This window comes from Orcinus orca, chromosome 1 (genome assembly GCF_937001465.1).
Source record: "Orcinus orca chromosome 1, mOrcOrc1.1, whole genome shotgun sequence".
Lineage (NCBI taxonomy): Eukaryota > Metazoa > Chordata > Mammalia > Artiodactyla > Delphinidae > Orcinus > Orcinus orca.
Window position 1 is genome coordinate 114,819,228 of NC_064559.1, and position 19,955 is coordinate 114,839,182.

At 40.0% G+C, this 19,955-nt stretch overlaps 2 protein-coding genes across 12 annotated transcripts in view; one reads left to right on the forward strand and one right to left on the reverse strand.

The window, feature by feature from the left end:
• Positions 1–257: 257 nt before the first annotated feature.
• Positions 258–14,383, reverse strand: ATP5PB (ATP synthase peripheral stalk-membrane subunit b). The gene is made up of 7 exons (XM_004263182.4): positions 14,261–14,383; positions 13,948–13,984; positions 10,150–10,295; positions 7,216–7,379; positions 6,702–6,827; positions 1,736–1,915; positions 258–675 (listed from the first exon to the last, which is right to left on the reverse strand). The coding sequence occupies exons 1-7, from the start codon at positions 14,298–14,300 to the stop codon at positions 598–600; spliced, it is 771 nt and encodes a 256-aa protein (XP_004263230.1). The 5' UTR covers positions 14,301–14,383; the 3' UTR covers positions 258–597.
• Positions 14,384–14,462: 79 nt separating this feature from the next.
• Positions 14,463–19,955, forward strand: part of WDR77 (WD repeat domain 77) — a 111,516-nt gene continuing 106,023 nt past the window's right edge. For 3 of the 11 annotated variants that reach the window (XR_007477637.1, XM_049710498.1, XM_049710499.1), the window contains exons 1-6: positions 14,465–14,780; positions 15,042–15,227; positions 16,013–16,154; positions 16,433–16,482; positions 18,873–18,943; positions 19,080–19,134. Coding sequence is in view for 10 of the 11 variants with exons in the window: in XM_049710498.1 (XP_049566455.1) it covers positions 14,666–14,780; positions 15,042–15,227; positions 16,013–16,154; positions 16,433–16,482; positions 18,873–18,943; positions 19,080–19,134 (619 nt within the window). In the remaining variant the exon portion in view is untranslated. Of the gene's footprint in view, positions 14,781–15,041; positions 15,228–16,012; positions 16,155–16,432; positions 16,483–18,872; positions 18,944–19,079; positions 19,135–19,597; positions 19,670–19,955 lie in introns of all 11 variants that reach the window. The other 8 variants (XM_033435191.2, XM_033435190.2, XM_049710502.1 and 5 more) reach the window with 6 other exon arrangements.

Below are 19,955 nucleotides of genomic sequence, written 5' to 3' on the forward strand. Positions count from 1 at the left end.
GACACATTGAGTCCATAATATTTTCTGTTGACATACTACTAAAATGAAAATAAAGTCAATGATATAATTTGATATACAAGATTTCCTTTAGTTATTTTAAGAATACTGAAAAGTTTTAAATTCTCCATAACCTGTCAGCAAGAAATAGCTTACCACTAAGTTTTATAAACAATATTATCAGCTCAATGACATCTTTAATTTTTACCCATATATAAATGTTGAAATAACATTTCAGAAAATTATGCATCTTGAAAAACTTTGTTTCAACCGTCACTTTATTGTAAGATGGCTGAATTAATTCAAATTTAAACTCTAACTTGACAATTTTTAGTCAGGTACCAAACTTTATTCAAAGCAAACTGCTTATTCAAAAGTGATCATGGAACAACTCAAAATGCAGAGCAAGAAGGATGAGAGAAACATCTTCCTGGCCAATAGATTGTTTTAATTCTCTCATTACATGAAACTCAAACTTTTCATTTTTAGGAAAGGGAAACTAACTTCAGTATAGAGCAATACAGAAAGATTTTGTCACATAGACTAGTTTCCATTTAGTCAGTCAACTGTTTCTAGCTGTCTCAATTGGGACAGATGCATTTACAGAACTGGCTGTGCTTGAGCCTTCTTTGCAAGCAGCTTTAGATCTGCAATGCACTTGGCAATTGTCTCCTTCTCCTGTGATAAGGAAAGAGAAAGCTGGTTAGAACTTTTCAAATCATGGAAGGGTATAAACACTGTAATTCTAAAGGATACCTCCTATAAGAGGTTCCTCGGAATCTCAAGATGGATTACTGGCTTAATATGATAGATTAAAAAAATTATTTAATTATTTAATATAGGGGAGATGCAAAATTTATTTTAAGCAAATGGAGGGAATTTAAAGTCCCCTGGCTCATAGCTTTCATCAGTGAAACCTGTTTAGAGGTTGAAGCTAGATACTCCTGTAACCATGTGCCACTGATGTTAGGTTTTAACAGCTAACAGCTGCTTAAAAAAGACCAACCTAACAAACATTAGTAATAGAGAAATGTTAAGAAAGAATAAAAATAACTTTTAGTCTTGTATACTTTTGTCTTTTCAAGTTTCTTAAATAAGTATATAACTTTTATGTAAAAGACAATTTATTTTAAAAAACCCAAGGCATTAAATGTTGACAGACCCTGTTTTTCTAGTCCTGCATGGTTATGCAGAAAATGATCAGAAATGCCTAAGTATACTATAAATCTAGGAAAGAAGAAATAAACTCAAAAGTAAATAAAGAACATAAAATTTAAAAAGGAAATCACATTTAGGTAAAAAATAGAAAACATTTCTGTTCAAGACCAATGAATTAAGTGGCTGGGAAGAGGAAATGGCATGGAATGGAAATCATGGAATTATTCAGAAAATGGAAGAGGCTCAGAAGAAGACTTGTCCAGCCTCTGTTTTACAGAGAAGTGAAATATGTTGCTTAATATTTCCCAAATGTTGGAACTTGAACATACGTCTGTTCAACGAGTGTTCTCAACCATCTTTCCACTCCTCTTGATCCATGAGGTGAGAGACTCTTTGGAAGCCAAACTTTGAGGAGGGAGGCAAACTACCAAGGCAGTTGTACAGCATCTTCTAGGTTACCACTAACCAGAAAAGTGAACCAGGACCACCCCAATGTCTCTAGGCTAAAGACTCCTTACCAGCTATTTTTATCCTGTCAGAGATATCAATACAACTCCAGAAGCTTCAAAACATCATGTACCTGCTGCGCAGAGATGCTCTGTACCACGTTCTTCTCCACCCAGTTTATCATGTGCTCTTGTTCCTTCTGACGTGTCATATTCTGCACAGAGATGTGATAGTCCAGGCGATTCTTTACCTCCTTGTATACTCTATGCAGTCGTTCCCGGTAAGCAACTTCCAAAGCCATGGCAATGTTATTCTGAAGAAAATTAAGAAGTGATGAAAACTGTTTGCACAGTTAAAGGATCACTTCCATTCTGAGGATTCTGCCCATTAGAATACCCATCATTACCTGTATTTTATGCAAAATTCATTTGTTTAATATGAATAGGTAACATATGCATGTGGTAGAAAAATTCTAACAGCATATAGTAAAAATATATTTAAAAGTATATGCAGTAAAAAATAAGTCTCCTCCAGCCCCTCCATAGGCTACCATCTTCCTCTATGTCTTGTATTCTCTCCCAGAAATATTTAATAAACAAAACATAGGTATATGTACACACACAAACATCACTTTTACTGATTATGACACAAAGACCCACCTTAATTTTAAAAGTTACATTGGATTCTACTATTTTGGTGTCTCATAATCCATAATTTATTTAAGCTCTATTAATAGATTAGGTTGTTTCCAATTCTTTAACAAATAATGCTGCTGCGTATATTGTATGTGTCTTTGCACTTATGTGTGAATACTTGCTGGGTCAAATAATAGTTAATAACTGTTGAGTACCTACTATGTTCTAAACACTGTGTGTCAATTCAATTAAATCTTAAAATCACACCATGGGATAGTTACTATTATTATACTCATTTTACAGTGAGGAAGAAACAGAGGCAGATGCTAAGGAATTTGTCCAAGGTTATAGAGCAAATGAACTGTGAAGCCAAGACCTGACTACAAGGAGTCAGGCTACAAAGCCCAGGCTCTTAAAGATCCATTTTAACTTGTGATTAACACTGTCCAATTCCACAGAAAAGCTGTACTGCTTCATACTCTCACCAGCAACACAAATGCTTGTTAACTCTAAACCCTGGCCAATGGTGTTTATAAAACATTTTACTCTCGACTATTCTGATAAGCAGAAAAAAATATCAATTTTAATTGTCATTCTCTAAGGAGAAAATTTACATATTTAGAAGCCATTTACATTTACTTACATCTTTATAAATTGTGCATGTCCTACACCTAGTTTTCTACTGGGATGTTGGTCTATCCTAAGGTAACTACCCTTTTGTGTCGTATGGAATGCATGTGTTCTTCCTAGTTTGTCTCTTAACTTTGTTTATGGTAACTTCTACATGTAAAACTTAAATTTTTAATGAGATCAACTTAATTTTTCCTCTTATAGTTCCTGGATTTTTAAAAATTGAAGTATAACTGACATACAATATTACATTAATTTCAGGCATACAAACACAATGATTCGGTATTTGTAATATATTATGAAATGATCACCACAATGGGTCTAGTTAACATACGTCACCACACAAGTTTCTGCATTTTGTGTTTATTAGAAAGGCTTTGCCATTCCAAGGGTATTGTATTGTTTTTCATGTTCTCTTTTTCTACTTTTATGGTTTCATTTCTTATCTAAAGATCTTTAATTCATCTTAAATTTGTTTTGGTATACGGCAAAAAGTAGGAAAACAACTCTGTACCTACAAAGATACCCGTCTGTCTTTCCTCTCTAAGATGAAAATGCCACCGATCTAAACTACCTTATGAGTTTAGGTCTATCTCTAGACCCTCTCTCTCAAGTGCTGTGCCAATCTGACTTTCTATTCATGTAGTGTGCCAGGCTATTTATTTAAAGTTCCTTTACAATTTTGAGCTTTAATATTTGGTAGGACTGTTCACTACTTCTCTTTTTCAGAATACTCCTGAATATTTTTTACTTTTTCTAGTAATAATCAATTTGTTCAAGTCCCAACACCCCCTACTCCTAGTCTATTAGTATTTTCTTTCTAGGAATGTGTAAAATTTAGAGATTAAAGTAGGGAGAATTTGATATCCTTATATTATTGAGTCTAGGTTCTCAGAACCTTATACCTCACAAGCATTTCACATTTTTCAAAGTAAAAAGACTGTATATTTCTAGTTAAGTTACTCCTAGGTATCTCTTCCTAAATGGTTTACCTTTTTCTCTTATATTTTCTAACTGATATTTATATACAGAAGGCTACTGATTTTATTAGATATTAATTTTGTACCCAAATACCTTACTGAATTTGCTTATGGTTTTAAGAGTTATGTTGATTCTCTCAGCTTTCTGAGGTATATAATCAGATAATCTGTAAGTAAGGATAACTTTATGTTTTCTAATTTTTATACTTCTCATTTCTTTCTCTTCTCTAATATCAGCTACTACTGCCAGAATAACATTGAATCAGTAATGGTGACCGGTATATTGTCATCTTCTAGTCTGTAATGAGAATGCTTATAGGTCTGCCTGTTTTATATAAAGGCTTCAGATATTAATCTCAAGTAGGCCCTTAATACTTCTAGGTACATTTTTTTTTTTTTTTAGTCCATTCACTCTCCTGTTCTTCTTTCTCCTGAAATCTCTAGTATATCTCCTTGACTACTTTCCTTTTCAACAAATGACCTACCTTCCTATTTCACTGAGAAAAAGGAAACAACTTCACAAACTTCTACCACCATATAAACCAATCTACCTGGACCCATACTCACATACTTTGCCTTCCTTTCTTTAACTATGGCTGAACTGTCTCTGCTCTTGAAGCCAACCCTTCCACCTGTGTATTCTAAACTCTCTGGCCTACTGAAGGACATTGCTCCAGCAAATTCCTCCCTACTCCCACCCCTTTCTTGCATCAATTTTTCTCTCTCTACTAACTTCTATCAGATGCTAACATGTAGTTATACTTTCCAGCTTTTAAAAAATCTCTCTTGATTACTACATCCTACCTTCTGAGCTACTGAGTCATTTCTTTGCCCAATACAGTAAAACTCCTTCACAATTTTGACAGTGATCTATACTCAGACTCCAATTTCTTTTCTTCCATTTTTTTTTCCTTCAACTTACTCAAATGGCCCTTACCAAGGTCACCAACCTCCATGTTGCTAAATCCTATGCCAAATTCTTAGACCCTTACTACTTGACCATAAGTAGGGCAACTACAAATTAAAATAATCCTTGTTTCCTCCAGTTATTTTCCTTCATGTTCCAGTCTTACAGCTGTGCCTCTTGTAAGCTCATGATTCCCTCATCTCCAGTCTGGAATTCTCCCCAGTGATTCCAGACTCATATATCTAATGGTCTACCTAACAACTCTATTTGGCTAACTCACTGGCATTTCGAACCAATGCATACAAGATTGAAGGCTACTTTCAACAAGGCAATCAGAGTCGCCCTTCAAAACACGAGCAAGATCATATCACTCCTCTGCCTAAAAGATTCAATGACTTTCTCTCTCATTCTGAGTACAAGTCAAAGTTCTCATAGAAGCCTATAAGACTTTACATGACCTAGCCCTTGGCCACTCCCTGCCTTGCTTCCTTTTACCTTCCTCCTCACCCATTCCACTTCAGCTACAGTGGCTTCCTTACTTTTCCTTGTCTATAACAAGCAAGCTTCCAGGATTAGGGCCCTTGCAATTGTTCTTCCCTCTGCCTGGAATACTATTTCCTCAGAAATCCACACAGCCTGAACCATCACTTTGACAGGTCTCTATTCAAATATCACATTAGAAGCCTTTCTAGCCTGCCCAATAAAAACAGTAACTCCCTCCTTCTAAAATCTCTTTTCCTTTAACATAAGTTCATTATTCTACATGTACTTCATACCAGTTGACATTCACATCTGCTTAATTATTTTTCTCCTGTCCTTCTCTCAACCCCTGGCTAGAAGAGAGACTCCAGGAAGGCAGACTTTGTTTTGCTCTCTGCTCTATTCCCAGCACCTTGCCTTGACCAGTGTCCACATATAAAATATACCTATTAAATATTTCATAAATAAATAAAAATTTTAATGACTATCATTTGAATCTTATAAAAAAGCTACATCTTCAAAAGCCAGATTTTGTTTGTGCATACATAGTTTCTATGAGGCAGGAAGCATTTCGATTGTAACCTAAATCTGCATGGAAAGACATTTTAAAAATTTCCGAGGATTTCAAACATTTATGTGCTTAAGAATCTCTCAGGATCCTATTTAAAAAAAAATACAGACTCTTGGATAGCTCCTAACAGAGGTTCTAATCTCACAGGTCTTGGAATGGGTCCAAAAATTTGCATCAAAGATGACTGGTGCACATGGTACCGAGACTACACTAGGAAATGCTGGCCCAAACCCTTAATATTTCAGATACTTATTTTACCTTAGCACCTAATTTTTCATTTCATAGGTGTTTCTATACATAAAATTTCAATATAAGCTCATCTCACTTTAAATATCAGGCATAAAGTACTGGGCTCAAAGTAATTAACAACAAAATGCTTGAACACGTTCCTAAAGTTGTTTTAGAAACTAAATATTTTAGAATCTAATTATGCTTTGATCATAGTAAAAAGCTCTCCGGCCATCTGAATCTGCTGTGAATTTGGAATGTAAGGTATCAGATTTTCTTATAGCAAGTATGTTAAGTAAGACTTTCTTATAGTGAGCATGTATGAAATGCACAGCATGTATTTCACCTACTGTATTTTACAGTGAATGCCATTTTTTAATCTGCTATAACTTAATGAATTATTTTCCCTCTGTGTGGATTCAAAATGTGTCCTTTTATACTTTTTACTCTTTCTAGTTTTAGAGTAATAATTCTAGTTATTTTTCTACTGGATGGGTCCACTGTATAGTTAATAGCTGTAACTGCTATTTAGACCCCCACCCAAATATTCTCTTTTCTAAACAAAATATGCTCAACTTATCCAACTATTCCTCTTAAGATTCTAATTTTTTGTGTTAAATGCACACAAATGAGTAACTTCACTTGCCTTAGAAAGTTCTGAAACCTACCCTCTGGACATCAAAAAGGTAATGGCGCTTTTGAACCAGTGCCTGATGTGACTTCTCCAGATCAATTGCATCTTGGATTTGTCTGATGGAAGCTTGTTTCACTTCTTCCAGTTCGGCAATTTTTTGCTGCAATTATGATATTTACAACAAAGATCAGTGAAAGTACCAAGGGTAATAAAAAAGTTTCATTTTATGCTTCCTCGAAGTCATACCCCTCATTTGTGAAAACACCCACACATAGGAAGAACTATACAAATCCTTGAAAAGAGTTGCCAAAAATAGCTATGCAGTATCTTGTTGAATGAACAAAACTATGGAAAAGCTGGAGAAAGTTTGGTAGATTTTTAAAACTTGATCTCAAATTAGTAATAACATTAACACTTATAACCAAAATCATTATAATTAGATTCGTTTCTATATGCTCTGCCCCTATCATTCGTACCAAAAACATCACTTGATGGCTTTGACACGACTACTACGGTCTAAAATGGGAAATAAGGTTTATGGTTCTTACCTCATTGAGTTTATCAGCAAATTCACCAATAGAGGCACCATATTTTTTAACTACATAGATAAGCACCCCTATTACTGAAATGGCAGAGAAGGTCTCTGCAGTTATCACATACATTTCTTTGGAGAGTAAATATAAGATAAGCCCAGTTCCGAGCACGTAGGGTCCTAAAAGAAGAAAAAGTTATTTTATGATGGATATGCTATGTCTAAAAGGGGAAGACAGAGCTACTTCCATACTTAATTAGTTGAAGGCAAAGTTAATAATGATTTTAAATAATCAGATTCAAAGATGGAACACTAGATGAGAACCAGTATGGTAGGGTTGCAAGAACAAGGATCTGGACCCATGGAAATCTGACTCTGCAACTTATAAAACACTGAGCAATATAGATGATCTCTGAGCTTAGTTTCCTTAACTGTAATATGGGAATAGTACCTTCCTCATAGGGTTGATGAAATTGAGAAATAATGTATATTAAGTATCTGGTACAATTGCTCAACTAACAGGAAGTATTTTATAAAGATGTCAGATTACTTCCAGAAGTAATTTGTGCAGCAAAATATACTATTTATTGAGTGGGGACATTGGTCAGAATAAAATTTATCCACTCTTGCCTATTTACTGAATAGGAACCTGACAGTGGAAATAAGCAAACAAAACAGATACAACTATGAAGCATGTATGTAAAAGAACTAAATAACAGGATTCTCAACTCCTGTAGTGTCTTATTATAATGCTTCAAATATAGCCATCTTTTTCTTTAACGAGGCCATGAATTCTGAAAGGACACAAACCATAAGGTACATTTCTTTAGGATTTTCCTCTATGCCTCATTAGATGCTAGGTAAGGTCAAAGCAGGTCTTTGGGGAAGCAGTTTACAATGTTTTTGAGCAATACAGGTACCAAAGGATGTTAGGATGTACTATGAGAATAAAAGGGTTACATTCTCAAATATATTTTACCCAGTTTCCCATACAAAGTTTCAACAGTTCATTTTTTTAAAAAAATTTGCCTTCAATGTATAAATTTTAAATGTGAATTGATAAGAAAGGCCTATCATATGTAGCATTTTTATCAGCTATGGAGGTCTGAGGAAATTAATGTTTCTTGCAATTTTAGTTACAGAAATGCTACCTTAGGCCACTCCCTGGAGAGATTAAAAAAAAAAAAACTTTGGTTTTCAATGTTTCATGGTCATAGCAATATTTGGGAACAGCAAAAGAGGCAGTGCATGTAGTAGAAAGAACACTAAACTTAACCGTAGAACCTGTGTTTAAGTCCAACTCAGTCACTAAAGAGAGAATAAATCTCAGCAAATTGTTTTCTAGTTCTGGGTAATAAAAATGTCTTCATAGGGCTTCCTGGTGGCACAGTGGTTGAGAATCCACCTGCCAACGCAGGGGATACTGGTTCGAGCCCTGGTCCGGGAAGATCCCACATGCCGCGGAACAACTAAGCCCATGCGCCACAACTACTGGGCTTGCGCTCTACAGCCCGCAAGCCACAACTACTGAGCCTGTGTGCCTAGAGCCCATGTTCTGCAACAAGAGAAGCCGCCGCAGTGAGAAGCCGGCGCACCGCAACAAGGAGTAGCCCCCGCTCACCACAACTAGAGAAAGCCTGCAAGCAGTAATGAAGACCCAACGCAGCCAAAAATAAATAAATAAATATATTAAAAAAAAGAAAGTCTCGGGCTTCCCTGGTGGCGCAGTGGTTGAGAGTCCGCCTGCCGATGCAGGGGACACGGGTTCGTGCCCTGGTCTGGGAAGATCCCACGTGCCGTGGAGCGGCTGGGCCCGTGAGCCATGGCCACTAAGCCTGCGCGTCCAGAGCCTGTGCTCCGTGACGGGAGAGGCCACAACAGTGAGAGGCCCGCATACCGCAAAAAAAAAAAAAAAAAAAAAGGAAAGTCTTCATAGAACTGTTGTATGGATTAAATAAAGTGAAAGCATATAGTATTATAAAAATGTAAGGTTTCAGTACAGTTTATGCCTTTTTATTTATTTATTTTAAATAAAATTACTTATTTATTTATTTGGCTGCGTTGGGTCTTCGTTGCTGTGCGCGGGCTTTCTCTAGTTGCGGCACGCAGGCTTCTCACTGTGGTGGCTTCTCTTGTTGCGGAGCAGGGCTCTAGGTGTGCAGGCTTCAGAGCACAGGCTCAGTAGTTGCGGCGCACGGGTTTAGTTGCTCCGTGGCATGTGGGATCTTCCCGGACTAGGGCTTGAACCTGTGTCCCCTGCATTGGCAGGCGGATTCTTTAACGACTGCGGCACCAGGGAAGTCCCTATGCCTTTTTAAAAGGAAAAAAAAAACCTGATTAATATGGCCCAGCTCTTTTTTCGTAATTATACATACAACACAGAGTCTCTATTGCCTTACCTGGCTTTATTTTAATCCACAGCTCTTTCTATCATTACCTGAAAATGTATTATACAGTTACTCAATTTTGGTTTTTTTGGCCGCTCTGTGCGGCTTGCAGGATCTTAGTTCCTTGACCAGGGATGGAAGCCGGGCCCCTGCAGTGAAAGCACCGAGTCCTAACCACTGGACCGCCAGGGAATTCCCCAGTTACTCATTTCCTTATTGTCTATCCTACAAAAGAATGTATGTTTCATGATGGCAGGCACTTTAGTTCACCACTGTATGCCTAGAACAGTGCCTAGCATACAGCAGGCAGTCAATAAATTTGGTGTAACAAGAAATGGAGACAATGTTATAAAATCAAGTTAAAATCCCAAACAAATTTATTCCAAAGACAAGTTAAAGCAACCAAATCAATTCTTATATTGAATCACTTCCACACTTTACTTTAAAAACAACTGACTTGATTTTTCTGGTACACGTGAAAGAGGTTAAGAGACCACTAAAACGCTAGATTAACATAAACCATACCATCTAAACATACTATCAAACATTGGGCAAATGCTCACCTGTTACACCAGTTTTAGGATAAAGGAACTGGAAAAATTCCTCAGGGATCAGCCCAAAACGAACTTTTCCTCCATATTCAGGAAGAGGTGGTACAGGGGCAAGACTTGGCTGCCCTTTGTGAAAGATCCTTGTTGCCTGCAATACCCTACAGGTAGGAATTACACAAATTTAAAGCCTATTCTTTAAAGAGAACACAATGTATGAACAAGTGTAGAAAAGAACAAATAGTGATGAGGATTGAGGCTGTTTCCCACTGTCTTAATGGGAACAGAACAGACCAAGAACAGGAAGGTTAGGGTCCCATAATTAGCTGTGTGGTAAGGGGAAACAACTTACTTAAAGCTGTATGTAACCTTCAACCCAATACTAGAATCCCTTCTGTTAAGTCTCACGGGTCATCTGTCTAGCACTTTATATGTCTATTACTAGCAATGAATTATGTAAGAACATAGACTCTGCAGCGAGACTATCTGGGTTCAAATTTTAATTTATGCTTTTGTAGTCTCTGATTTCTCTAAAGTAATGTAGGAACAAAGAATATGACCTTAGAGGGTTGCTGTGAGGATTAACTGAGTTAATAAATGTAAAGTATATAGAATAGTGCTTGGCATATGGTAAAGTTTTATGTAAGCGGTTAGCTATTACATGTCCACTGTGTTGTGAGCTCCCTGATGGCAAGAACTTTGACCTTTCCGAATATTCTCTGTATTGGGGTGCTAAATAACCACTAAGTGAAACATGCTTTTTCAGTGTTGGATAGCTCTAACTATGATCATCCTTTGAATTGAACTGCTACATACATCCTTGAAACCTCTATCCATTGGTTCTAATATTATTCTTCTATGTAAGTTAACACTCATGTATCTGGGTTAAACATCTCAGTTCCTTCACAATCCTGACTGTCCACAAGCAGCAAACTGGTTTTGTTTACAAAAATGAAGTATACAGAACTGAACATAATACTGAACTGAAATATAGCTTGACTAATTCATTCATCCTACAAATATCAATACATATTGAGAACTTGCTATTGCCATCACTGGGCTTGAACCACTGTACTATTATCATGGATCTGCGAACTATTCTTATCTTTAAAGTAGCCTAAGATTGTAACTGTACCAGTTACAGCATACTGGTACATAGGATTCTGATGAAATAAAATCCTCTAGCCTTTTCATATCTGCTGTCGAGCTAAATCAATCCCCTTCAAATTCTAAGTATGTTTTTGTCCCTCACCTCCCCTCTCTTATCTCCTTGCAATGTAAGAGTTTACATTATTTCATTGATTATTGTTCACTGCCTGTCTTTTGAATATTATTTCTGCTTCCCAATGTATTGAGTTACCTCACCAACTTTTGAAATCTGAGAATCATGCTCAAGATTCTTTCATTTTAATCAGGGTTTCTAAACCTCAGCACTATTGACATTTTGAACTACTGACAACTCTTTGTTGTGGAAGGCTGCTCTGTGCACTTAGAGTAATTAGGAGGATCCCTGTGGCCTTTGTACACCAGATGCCAGTAGCATCCCCCCTCCTACCCAGTGGTGACAACCAAAAATGTCTCCAGACATTGCCAAAGGTCCCTTGGAGGGCAAAACTGCCCCAGGTTGAGAACCACTGACTTAAATCATAGCACTAAAGAACTTGCTTTAGGGGAACACAAATCCTCTCCCTAACTGGCTGTCTCACTTCAAGCCCTCATCTACCCCTGCCTAAACAAGTAAGTAACCCAAAATCTGTTCTCTTGGCTCTTCCTCAAATACCCCTTGAACCTAGCCCCCTCCTTGCTGCTTTGAAAGTTTTTAAAATGCAAATTTGACTTTAAAACTCTTCAACAGGCTCTCTCCTGCCCACAGAAAACAAACTACTTAATACAGCATACGTGATTCAGCACCTGTCAAATTTTATATCCTCATCTTCCTTCATTCTCCTACTCTCCAGCCATATGGAACTACTTACAGCTTTCAAAAACCAAAAAAAAAAAACCTCATGCTGCTCCTTCTGCCTGGTATACCTTTCACTTAATGACTGCCAAGACCAACCAGCCTTCAGAACATCTTGAGTATATCCTTTATAAAGGCCTTCCAATCTTGGGTTGACAATTACTCACTCAACAAAACATTTACTGACTTTCTGCTTATATTAGGCACCGGGAGTATAAAAATAAGCAGACAAAGTCCCAGCCTCTGACATTCTAGTGGGGGTTTGGGAAGTGTGAGTGTATAGGTCCATACACAATTTCAGACAGTTGTAAGTGCCATGAAGAAAAACAGGTGAAGGAAGGGGCTAAGGAGCAATGGAGTGAGGGAAAGGCTTTTTTGGTAGATCAGATGACATTTGAGCCAATGACCTGGGGAAAAGAGAGAAGAGCAAGTACAAAGATCCTGAGGCAACAGTAAGCTTGGCAGTTTTCAGAGGAATAGCAAGAAGGCCAGTAAGGCTAGAGAATGAGCTTAAAAGAGAACGTAAGAAGGTAAATCAAGAGGTAGGATGGGGTCAACTCATGTTGAACTTTCTGTGTTAAGGTAAGTTTGGATTTGATTTCAAGTGGGATGGGCAGCTCTAGAGGGCTCTGTAGGGGAAGGGTGGGGGGACTGACAGAATCCCTGTGGCTATTGTGAGGATGGCCTGTAATGGGACAAGAATATAGATTCAAGGAGACTAGTTAGGAGACAACTGAAATAGCCTAGGTGAAACGTGATGGTGGTTCACACTCCAGTAGCAGTAGTAGTGGAAGAAGTGGTCAGAGTCTGGATATCATCTGGAGAAAGAGCCTTACTAATGCATTAGACACGAAATGTGAAAGAGAAATCAAGGATGTTCCTTGCATTTTGTATATGTATTTATTATCTATATTACAATTATTTACTTGTCTATATGGAATCTTTCTTCTCCGAGAAGTTGGAAGCAGCCAATTATAGCCTCACTTTATTGCTTATACAAAAATTACAGATAAACCAAAGCCACTTTTTCAAGCTACAGGATTGTTATCAAATTTTTCAAGATTTAGGACTAAATCTGGAAGTAAAAAGAGAAATCCCAAAGAAAACTGACGTTTTATGAAATATCAGTAACACCTTCTAATATTTACTAAGCACATACTATGTACCAAGCACTGTTTTTAGGGTTCCCAGGAATTAATTCCCTTAATTTTCACAATCCATAATGTACTATTCTATTTTGCAGAAGGGGAAATTAAGGTCCCACAGTAAGGTCCCACTTGTAAGTGGAGGAGCCCGGTGTACCCTCTTTCAGCTGTGGAATCCTCACTGTAAACTACCACTTTATAGGTGCCTCCTCTGGTAGACTGTGCGTCAGGTCCACGAAGGCAGGTACTTAACCTTACTCATTTTTTTATGTTCGGTTACGTGCGTGGCAAGATAAATATCTACTGAAACGACGAATAATTTCTCTGACCTGACAGTAAAAGTTGGAATCTGGGAGGCAGATTAAAAACAATATGCTTCATTGTTTTATTTAACAAAACTTGTCCTAGGGTATGCAATCTAGTAACCCCGACTAGGGATGCCGCAGCTGTGCCTAGCTGAAGGTCACAAGGGAGAGGGGCGGGGCTTAGGGGACACCAAAACCAGTTTCTAGTTTAGTTAGAACACATTAAGTGACACAACGGTGCTCCAGGCAGTAACAGGAGCACACATGTTTGAATGAGACTTGAAGCGTTCCAAAATAACCTAAAGAAAGGTAATTACCGGCCTAAAGCTAAGAACAGATTACCCAGAAGTGAAATAAGTGATAAAACAAGGACAAAAGGGAGTATTACACCCCTTACACTTACCCTGGACCGAGGAGGGCTGCGTTCTTCAGAGAGGGAGCTAGAAATACACAAGGCACAGGTTAGCAAGGTCACCGTGAAATCTGGTTTGCCCCTTCCTCGGTCCCCGCGGAGCCCAATCACTAAGGCCATGCGTCCCCCATTCCTATCCCCCGAGACCCCACACTCTCCTTCTGAGCGGCACTAATCAACTCTCCAAGCAGGCCCAAATCTCGCCGCGCCTTTCATCCCCTTTCCTCCCACCCGCTCCAAGTAACCCTAGACGCGCTGGTTTGCAATCACTCTGCTAGCCTGGACTAGGGTCTGCACCTCTCACCTGCTGCGGTGGCGGCAGAAAGTACCACCCGGGACAGCATTGTCAGATAGCGTCCACACAACAGTCTTCGCGCCCCAGTGACCGCTACAGGAGACTCTGTCAGGGGCAGAAACAAGATGGTCGCTCACAAGTCTCGCGAGAAGAGAACATCGTGCCCTTTTCATCAACTTCCGGTCTTTTTTTTTTTTTTTTTGCGATAAGAAGCACAGGGCACTGAGAGCCCGCGGCAAGAGGTTGCTCGCTGGGAAGAGGAATGGAATCGTAGAAGCAATTCTCGCGAGATGTAGAGAGGCTGTAGCCTGGCCAGAGGGGCGGAGGCCTATAGCGGGGCCACGTGGTGGCTCGCGGAGCTGAGTCTCCGGCGGGCGTACAGTTTGGGTCTAGGTTGGAGTTGGAATCGTGGAGATGCGGAAGGAAACCCCGCCCCCGCTAGTGCCCCCGGAGGCCCGGGAGTGGAACCTTCCCCCTAATGCACCAGCCTGTATGGAGCGGCAATTGGAGGCTGCGCGGTACCGGTCGGGTGAGCCTAGGTCCTGGGTCTGGGAGTTCCCTCACCCCACCCCGAATGCCCTTTGCCGGGACTAAACCTTCCAGCCTTCCCCCAGCCCCCCGCTTACCCCGCATGCCATCCTCACCCCTGCCTCGCGTCGCTGAGCTCAGTCCCCAGCCGTGCTCGGCGTTCCTGGGCTCCGATCCAGACCCGGCCAGCTGGCTGCTGGGCGGTCACCAGGGAGATTAGCCCTTCCACTCCTCACGCGCTGACAACTTGTATCTCCCTTAGATGGGGCGCTTCTGCTCGGGGCTTCTAGCCTGAGTGGCCGCTGCTGGGCTGGCTCCCTCTGGCTTTTCAAGGACCCTTGTGCCGCCCCCAACGAAGGTTTCTGCTCCGCTGGAGTCCAGACGGAGGCCGGAGTGGCTGACCTCACTTGGGTAGGGGACAGAGGTATCCTAGTGGCTTCCGATTCAGGTGAGTCACTTTCTCCTCAACCTTACAGGTGGGATGGAGGCCATGGGTATAGGTCGGGCTGTGCTCAATTTTTAAAATCCCATACTCAGTGCTTGGGGGAGCTTGAGGGTGTTGGTCCCGAAGGAGAGTAACTGTGTAGGTAGGAAATACCTTCCCCAAGATTCTAAATTGTTTGGTGGAAATTCCTAGTATAATCCATAACAAAATTAAGAAATTAATTGGAACTATTTTTCTTCTCTGTATCCACCCAACCCCAAACCAAGGATAATCTTGATCTTAAAGATGATGCCGAGGCCAATCTGTGCTCTTTCCATTTCTTCCCATTTTATTCTTAAATGCCTTTATTCTGCTTTCTTTGCCTTGAATGTCAGTCTCAGCAATGGAGGCTTTGACATTAAAAAAAAAAGAAATCAGAATATGGACGTTGGCAGGCATTGCATGGAAGGATAAGTGTGGGACATTAAAGATTGAGCCTCTCTGGCGATTGAGCTTGAACACTCTATATTCAGGGCAGCTATCTGATGATTTTCTATACTTAGTCACTGTACAACATATTTTTATGTTATTCAGCATATTTTTATGACTCTAAGACATTTATTCAAATTGTTCAACAAATACTTTAGTGTCCAAATAACTGGGAATATTTAACCATACGGCCTGTGTGCTACTCAGATCATTGGGGAGATTTCCTCCTTGTCTCCTGAGAGCTTAGAATCCTAGAAGCGAATTTCTGTCTTGGCATAATCCAAGCTTGTTTCCCTCACCCTACTCCCCACCCCCAACAGGTGCTGTTGAATTGTGGGAGCTGGATGAGAATGAGACACTAATTGTCAGCAAGTTCTGCAAGTATGAGCACGATGACATCGTGTCTACAGTCAGTGTCCTAAGCTCTGGCATGCAAGCTGTCAGTGGTAGCAAAGACTTCTGGTGGGTCACTCCTCTCATTGCTCCTGTTTCTGGGCCTCCTTTGGGTGTCTTTAGCATCATATTAGCCTCATTAAATTATGTTTTGGGCTCATTATAAGAACCCAGTGACTAATTATGACATGCCTATAAGGTTTTCTTAGAGATTTTTGCAATCCATGGTAAAAGTAGGCTGTACCAGAAGTCCAGTAGGCAAAGACATGGGGCGTTCTTATTTGAACACACGTTTTTATGTAGGTAGTGTAGGTCAAATTAAGTCTCTGTTTCCTTTTGCTTCTTAGCATCAAAGTTTGGGACCTTGCTCAGCAGATGATTCTGAACTCATACCGAGGTGAGTGCATGTTCTTTCCTTTTCAGTCCTGGCCTTGGCTGTTTTGTTTTTATTCTCCCCTTTGGGCTCTTTGAACTTTGCTTGCATGTTAGTGATATCAATTCTTTGCTCTCCTGCCTGGTAGTATATTTCTTCCAAAACTACGGTCAGGCTCCAATGTCGATTCTAGCCCTTTTCATAATTTCCCTATTTTTTTTTTTTTTTATTGACAGCCTCACCACCTTCTTGGTCACCTGAGGCTGAAAATCCCAGTCCTCTTCCACTCCTCCTGTTTCCCACTATCAGTTGGTCCCCAAGTTCTTTGGAGTCTTTTTCCATTTCGTCAGTGACCTTCCGTTCCATTTCTTATGCTCCCATTTACTTTCAGGCTTTATCTTATTACAGACGGTGGCACTCATCTCATTGTTCTACCTGTAATCTTTAGTCTTTCATTGGTTTCTTGTGGCTTGCAGGTTAAAATCTCATGTTCATGTCCTGGCATTCAAGCCTTTTTCCTGTCACTCCTTCAAGCATACCATGCTATCTAAACCCAATCACAGTAGATCTTTGGCATTCTCCAAGTATAAACCCTGATACTTGTGAATCTTGAACTTTTGAATATTCACCTCTATAAAATCTCATTTTTTTGGTGAGAACCATCACTTTCTATTAATGTTCCTTTTTCTGCTCACTTTCATTAGCAGCACTAGCAGTTGACTTTATTTTGGGAGCCATTCCTCATGAAGATACCAAATCTTAATGAAGATAATGTATAGAGCGTTAATGTGTGTGTGGCTAAGAGATGTAGATATGGGTGATCACTGGTTCCCCCAGTGACTAAGTGCCTTTCTCTGCCAGTTCTAACTTCAAAGTGCGTGATTCAGATATGAGCGAAGCAAAATCATAAACTCATATATCTCCTGGAGCTTCATGGTCACTTGCAGATAGTTAGACAATAATGTTAAAATGTCAGTGCTCAAAGTCTACTGTACTTGCCTTTTGTTTCCTAGACTTATGATGTGTTTTTCTGGTCAATGCTAAATAACTATTTTTCAGCACTTGTTCCTTTCAGCCTTTTTAATTAGTTTTGTGTTTATTCTTATTCCCCCCACTGATTCCAAATTCCTTGAGGGCAGAGGAACCACATATTTTTTTTTCATCTTTTGTACTCCCCCATGGTGTTTGTCCCAAAGCTTTGCTTTTCTCAAGTGAGCAATACATTCCTTTTCCTCGTGTTGGCTTTCCATGGATTCTATGGAAGGTAGTTTGAGCCCACACTTCTGTCTCAGGGCAGAGCCACATTCAGACTATCTCAGAAAGTCTGGTTAAATCACTTTGGAGAAGGTGGTTTCCACAGCCTGTAATTAACATTTAGCGGAGACCTTTAACATTTTTAGCATGTAGCCCTAAAAGAATTTTGAAAAAGTATACCCTCTCACACATTTTAAAATTAGTATCTAATTTAAATTTAACTAGTTGCAAAGAAAGTTATATCTGGCCATGTCATTTATTGTACACTTTTATAATATATGTTTGTCAAAATTTTGGATTTGCAGATTAAGCTCATTTAATTTATGTAAAACATCTACCAAATAACCTAACTGCCAAAAACCATATGCACTGTTAAGCCAGTTGGCCAAGTGGGACTTAACTTTCAGTCAGAAAAAGTCTGACTTCATTTTTAAATTCAGATAAGCTATGTACGTCCTTATGACAACCACCTGTCATATGTTTCAAAATTCTCATTATTAAAGAGAAGAGATCAGTCACAGAACCACACTTGTGTTTGTCGTGTGGCTGAGAAAGGCCAGCCTCCTTCACAGAATTTTACACAAGTGCTCTTTCTTTGTCTCAGGAAAAGCCCCTTTTGTTTTATGCCTTAGGTTTTTATACTCCTGAGCATCATGGTAAGGTTTGGGGTGGGTGAGAGGTGTGTATTTCTTCTACACATGGGAGAAGGGTGACTGTGAGAGTAGAGGTTAGCACTGCTGGCAGGTTATAGGCAGCTTCTCAGATCAATATGGAAGAAGAACATTAGAGAAATTCCCTTAAAACTCGCAGTGTCCAGAACTCCCTCAGAAGTCTTTGTATGCTACCTGGAGGCAAGTGTGCTACTGCTATTCTAGGATGTCTTTACTGTAAATTCCTCTCCTGTTCTTATTCAGCATTTAATTTATCTTTCATGTCTTTCATGATTCATTTTTCTCCAGGCCTTTTGAGTTTTTATAATGATATCAACATTTCCTCTTAGGTTTCATCTAATCCAAAAATCTCACAGAATTTGTTAATTTGCATCATGAGACTAGGCCTATTTCTCACACCCTCCCTCCTACCCCTTCATAGTGTCTGGGCTGCTTGATAGTAATGCCTGCATCTTCTCTGTCTTATTTCTTGTTCTGTCTCCTTTACAGCTCACTCTGGGCAGGTCACCTGTGTTGCTGCCTCTCCCCACAAGGATTCTGTGTTTCTTTCATGTGGTGAGGTGAGATATAATCTCTTTTTCCCTTCCCACATCCTAACCGCACTCAGACCCTTTAGACCTAAGTCTAGCGTGGAGGGCTTCTGGCCAGCAGCTGCTTCTTTGGATTGTGAAGCCCTTTTTCTGTTCCTTCTTTTAGGACAGTAGGATTTTACTGTGGGATACCCGCTGTCCCAAGCCAGCATCACAGATGGGTGAGTCTGAGAGCCAGTGGTGGGAGAGTGATACTAGGAACCCACCTGGAAGAGGCTTTCCTTGGCCAGAGTCAGAGGCAAAGCTGCCAGATGCCCAGTCACTGACACAAATGACACAATTGCTTTCTTTCCCACTGAGGCACATTGTGTGCAGTGGGTCCCAAGAGGAAGGGCTAGTTACTGGGTGGGTCACTTACATTTCCTGGATGGGCGAACAAAGGGGTCAGAGCTGTTATCTTCACGCTTTGTTTTGAAACTTGCCCGTGACTCACGTCTGGAAAGGGCAGGAGGCTGATGGGTAGATGTAGGTTGTGAGGGTCAAGGATGAGGACAGGACTGCCTTAGCAGGGCTTGGGACACTGAATAAAGGTGCTCCTGGGATTTCGAGTGACTTCACCTGGGAAGCTTTGGCTCAGAGCTGGGCTCGGAGTCTCGTTCCAGACCCCTCTTCCTCCCTTTGCAGGCTGCAGTGCCTCTGGCTACCTTCCCGCCTCCCTGGCTTGGCATCCTCAGCAGAGTGAAGTCTTTGTCTTTGGTAAGGCAGCATGTCGAACTGTGTGTTGACTCTGGGGAGGGGAGTTTGAGTGAGAGAGCTGACCCCATAACTCGAGACTCTGGCTGCTCAGTCTCATCAGCACACCTGGGCGCAAGGTGAATTATATTAATGGGGGTGTAGGGAGGTGGGATGATCCAAAAGTGGTTTTAGTTTAGCTTTGGAGAACATGGTGATTTTTGCCCTCGTAGATTTGATTCCTGACTCTTTGCTGTGGCTCTTGTATTCATGGCTAGAAGTCAGTGGGCCGCAAAGCAAGTGGATTGCT

Bases quoted from the DNA above. Each gene is read 5' to 3' on its own strand.
- ATP5PB (XM_004263182.4), bottom strand. From the start codon at position 14,300: ATGCTGTCCCGGGTGGTACTTTCTGCCGCCACCGCAGCAG. The intron at 7,380-10,149 runs GTGAGCATTTGC...TTCTTCTTTTAG, and splicing joins TCCTAAAACTGGTGTAACAG to GACCCTACGTGCTCGGAACT. The intron at 1,916-6,701 runs GTAGGTTTCAGA...AATTTTCTTCAG, and splicing joins ACCTTTTTGATGTCCAGAGG to AATAACATTGCCATGGCTTT.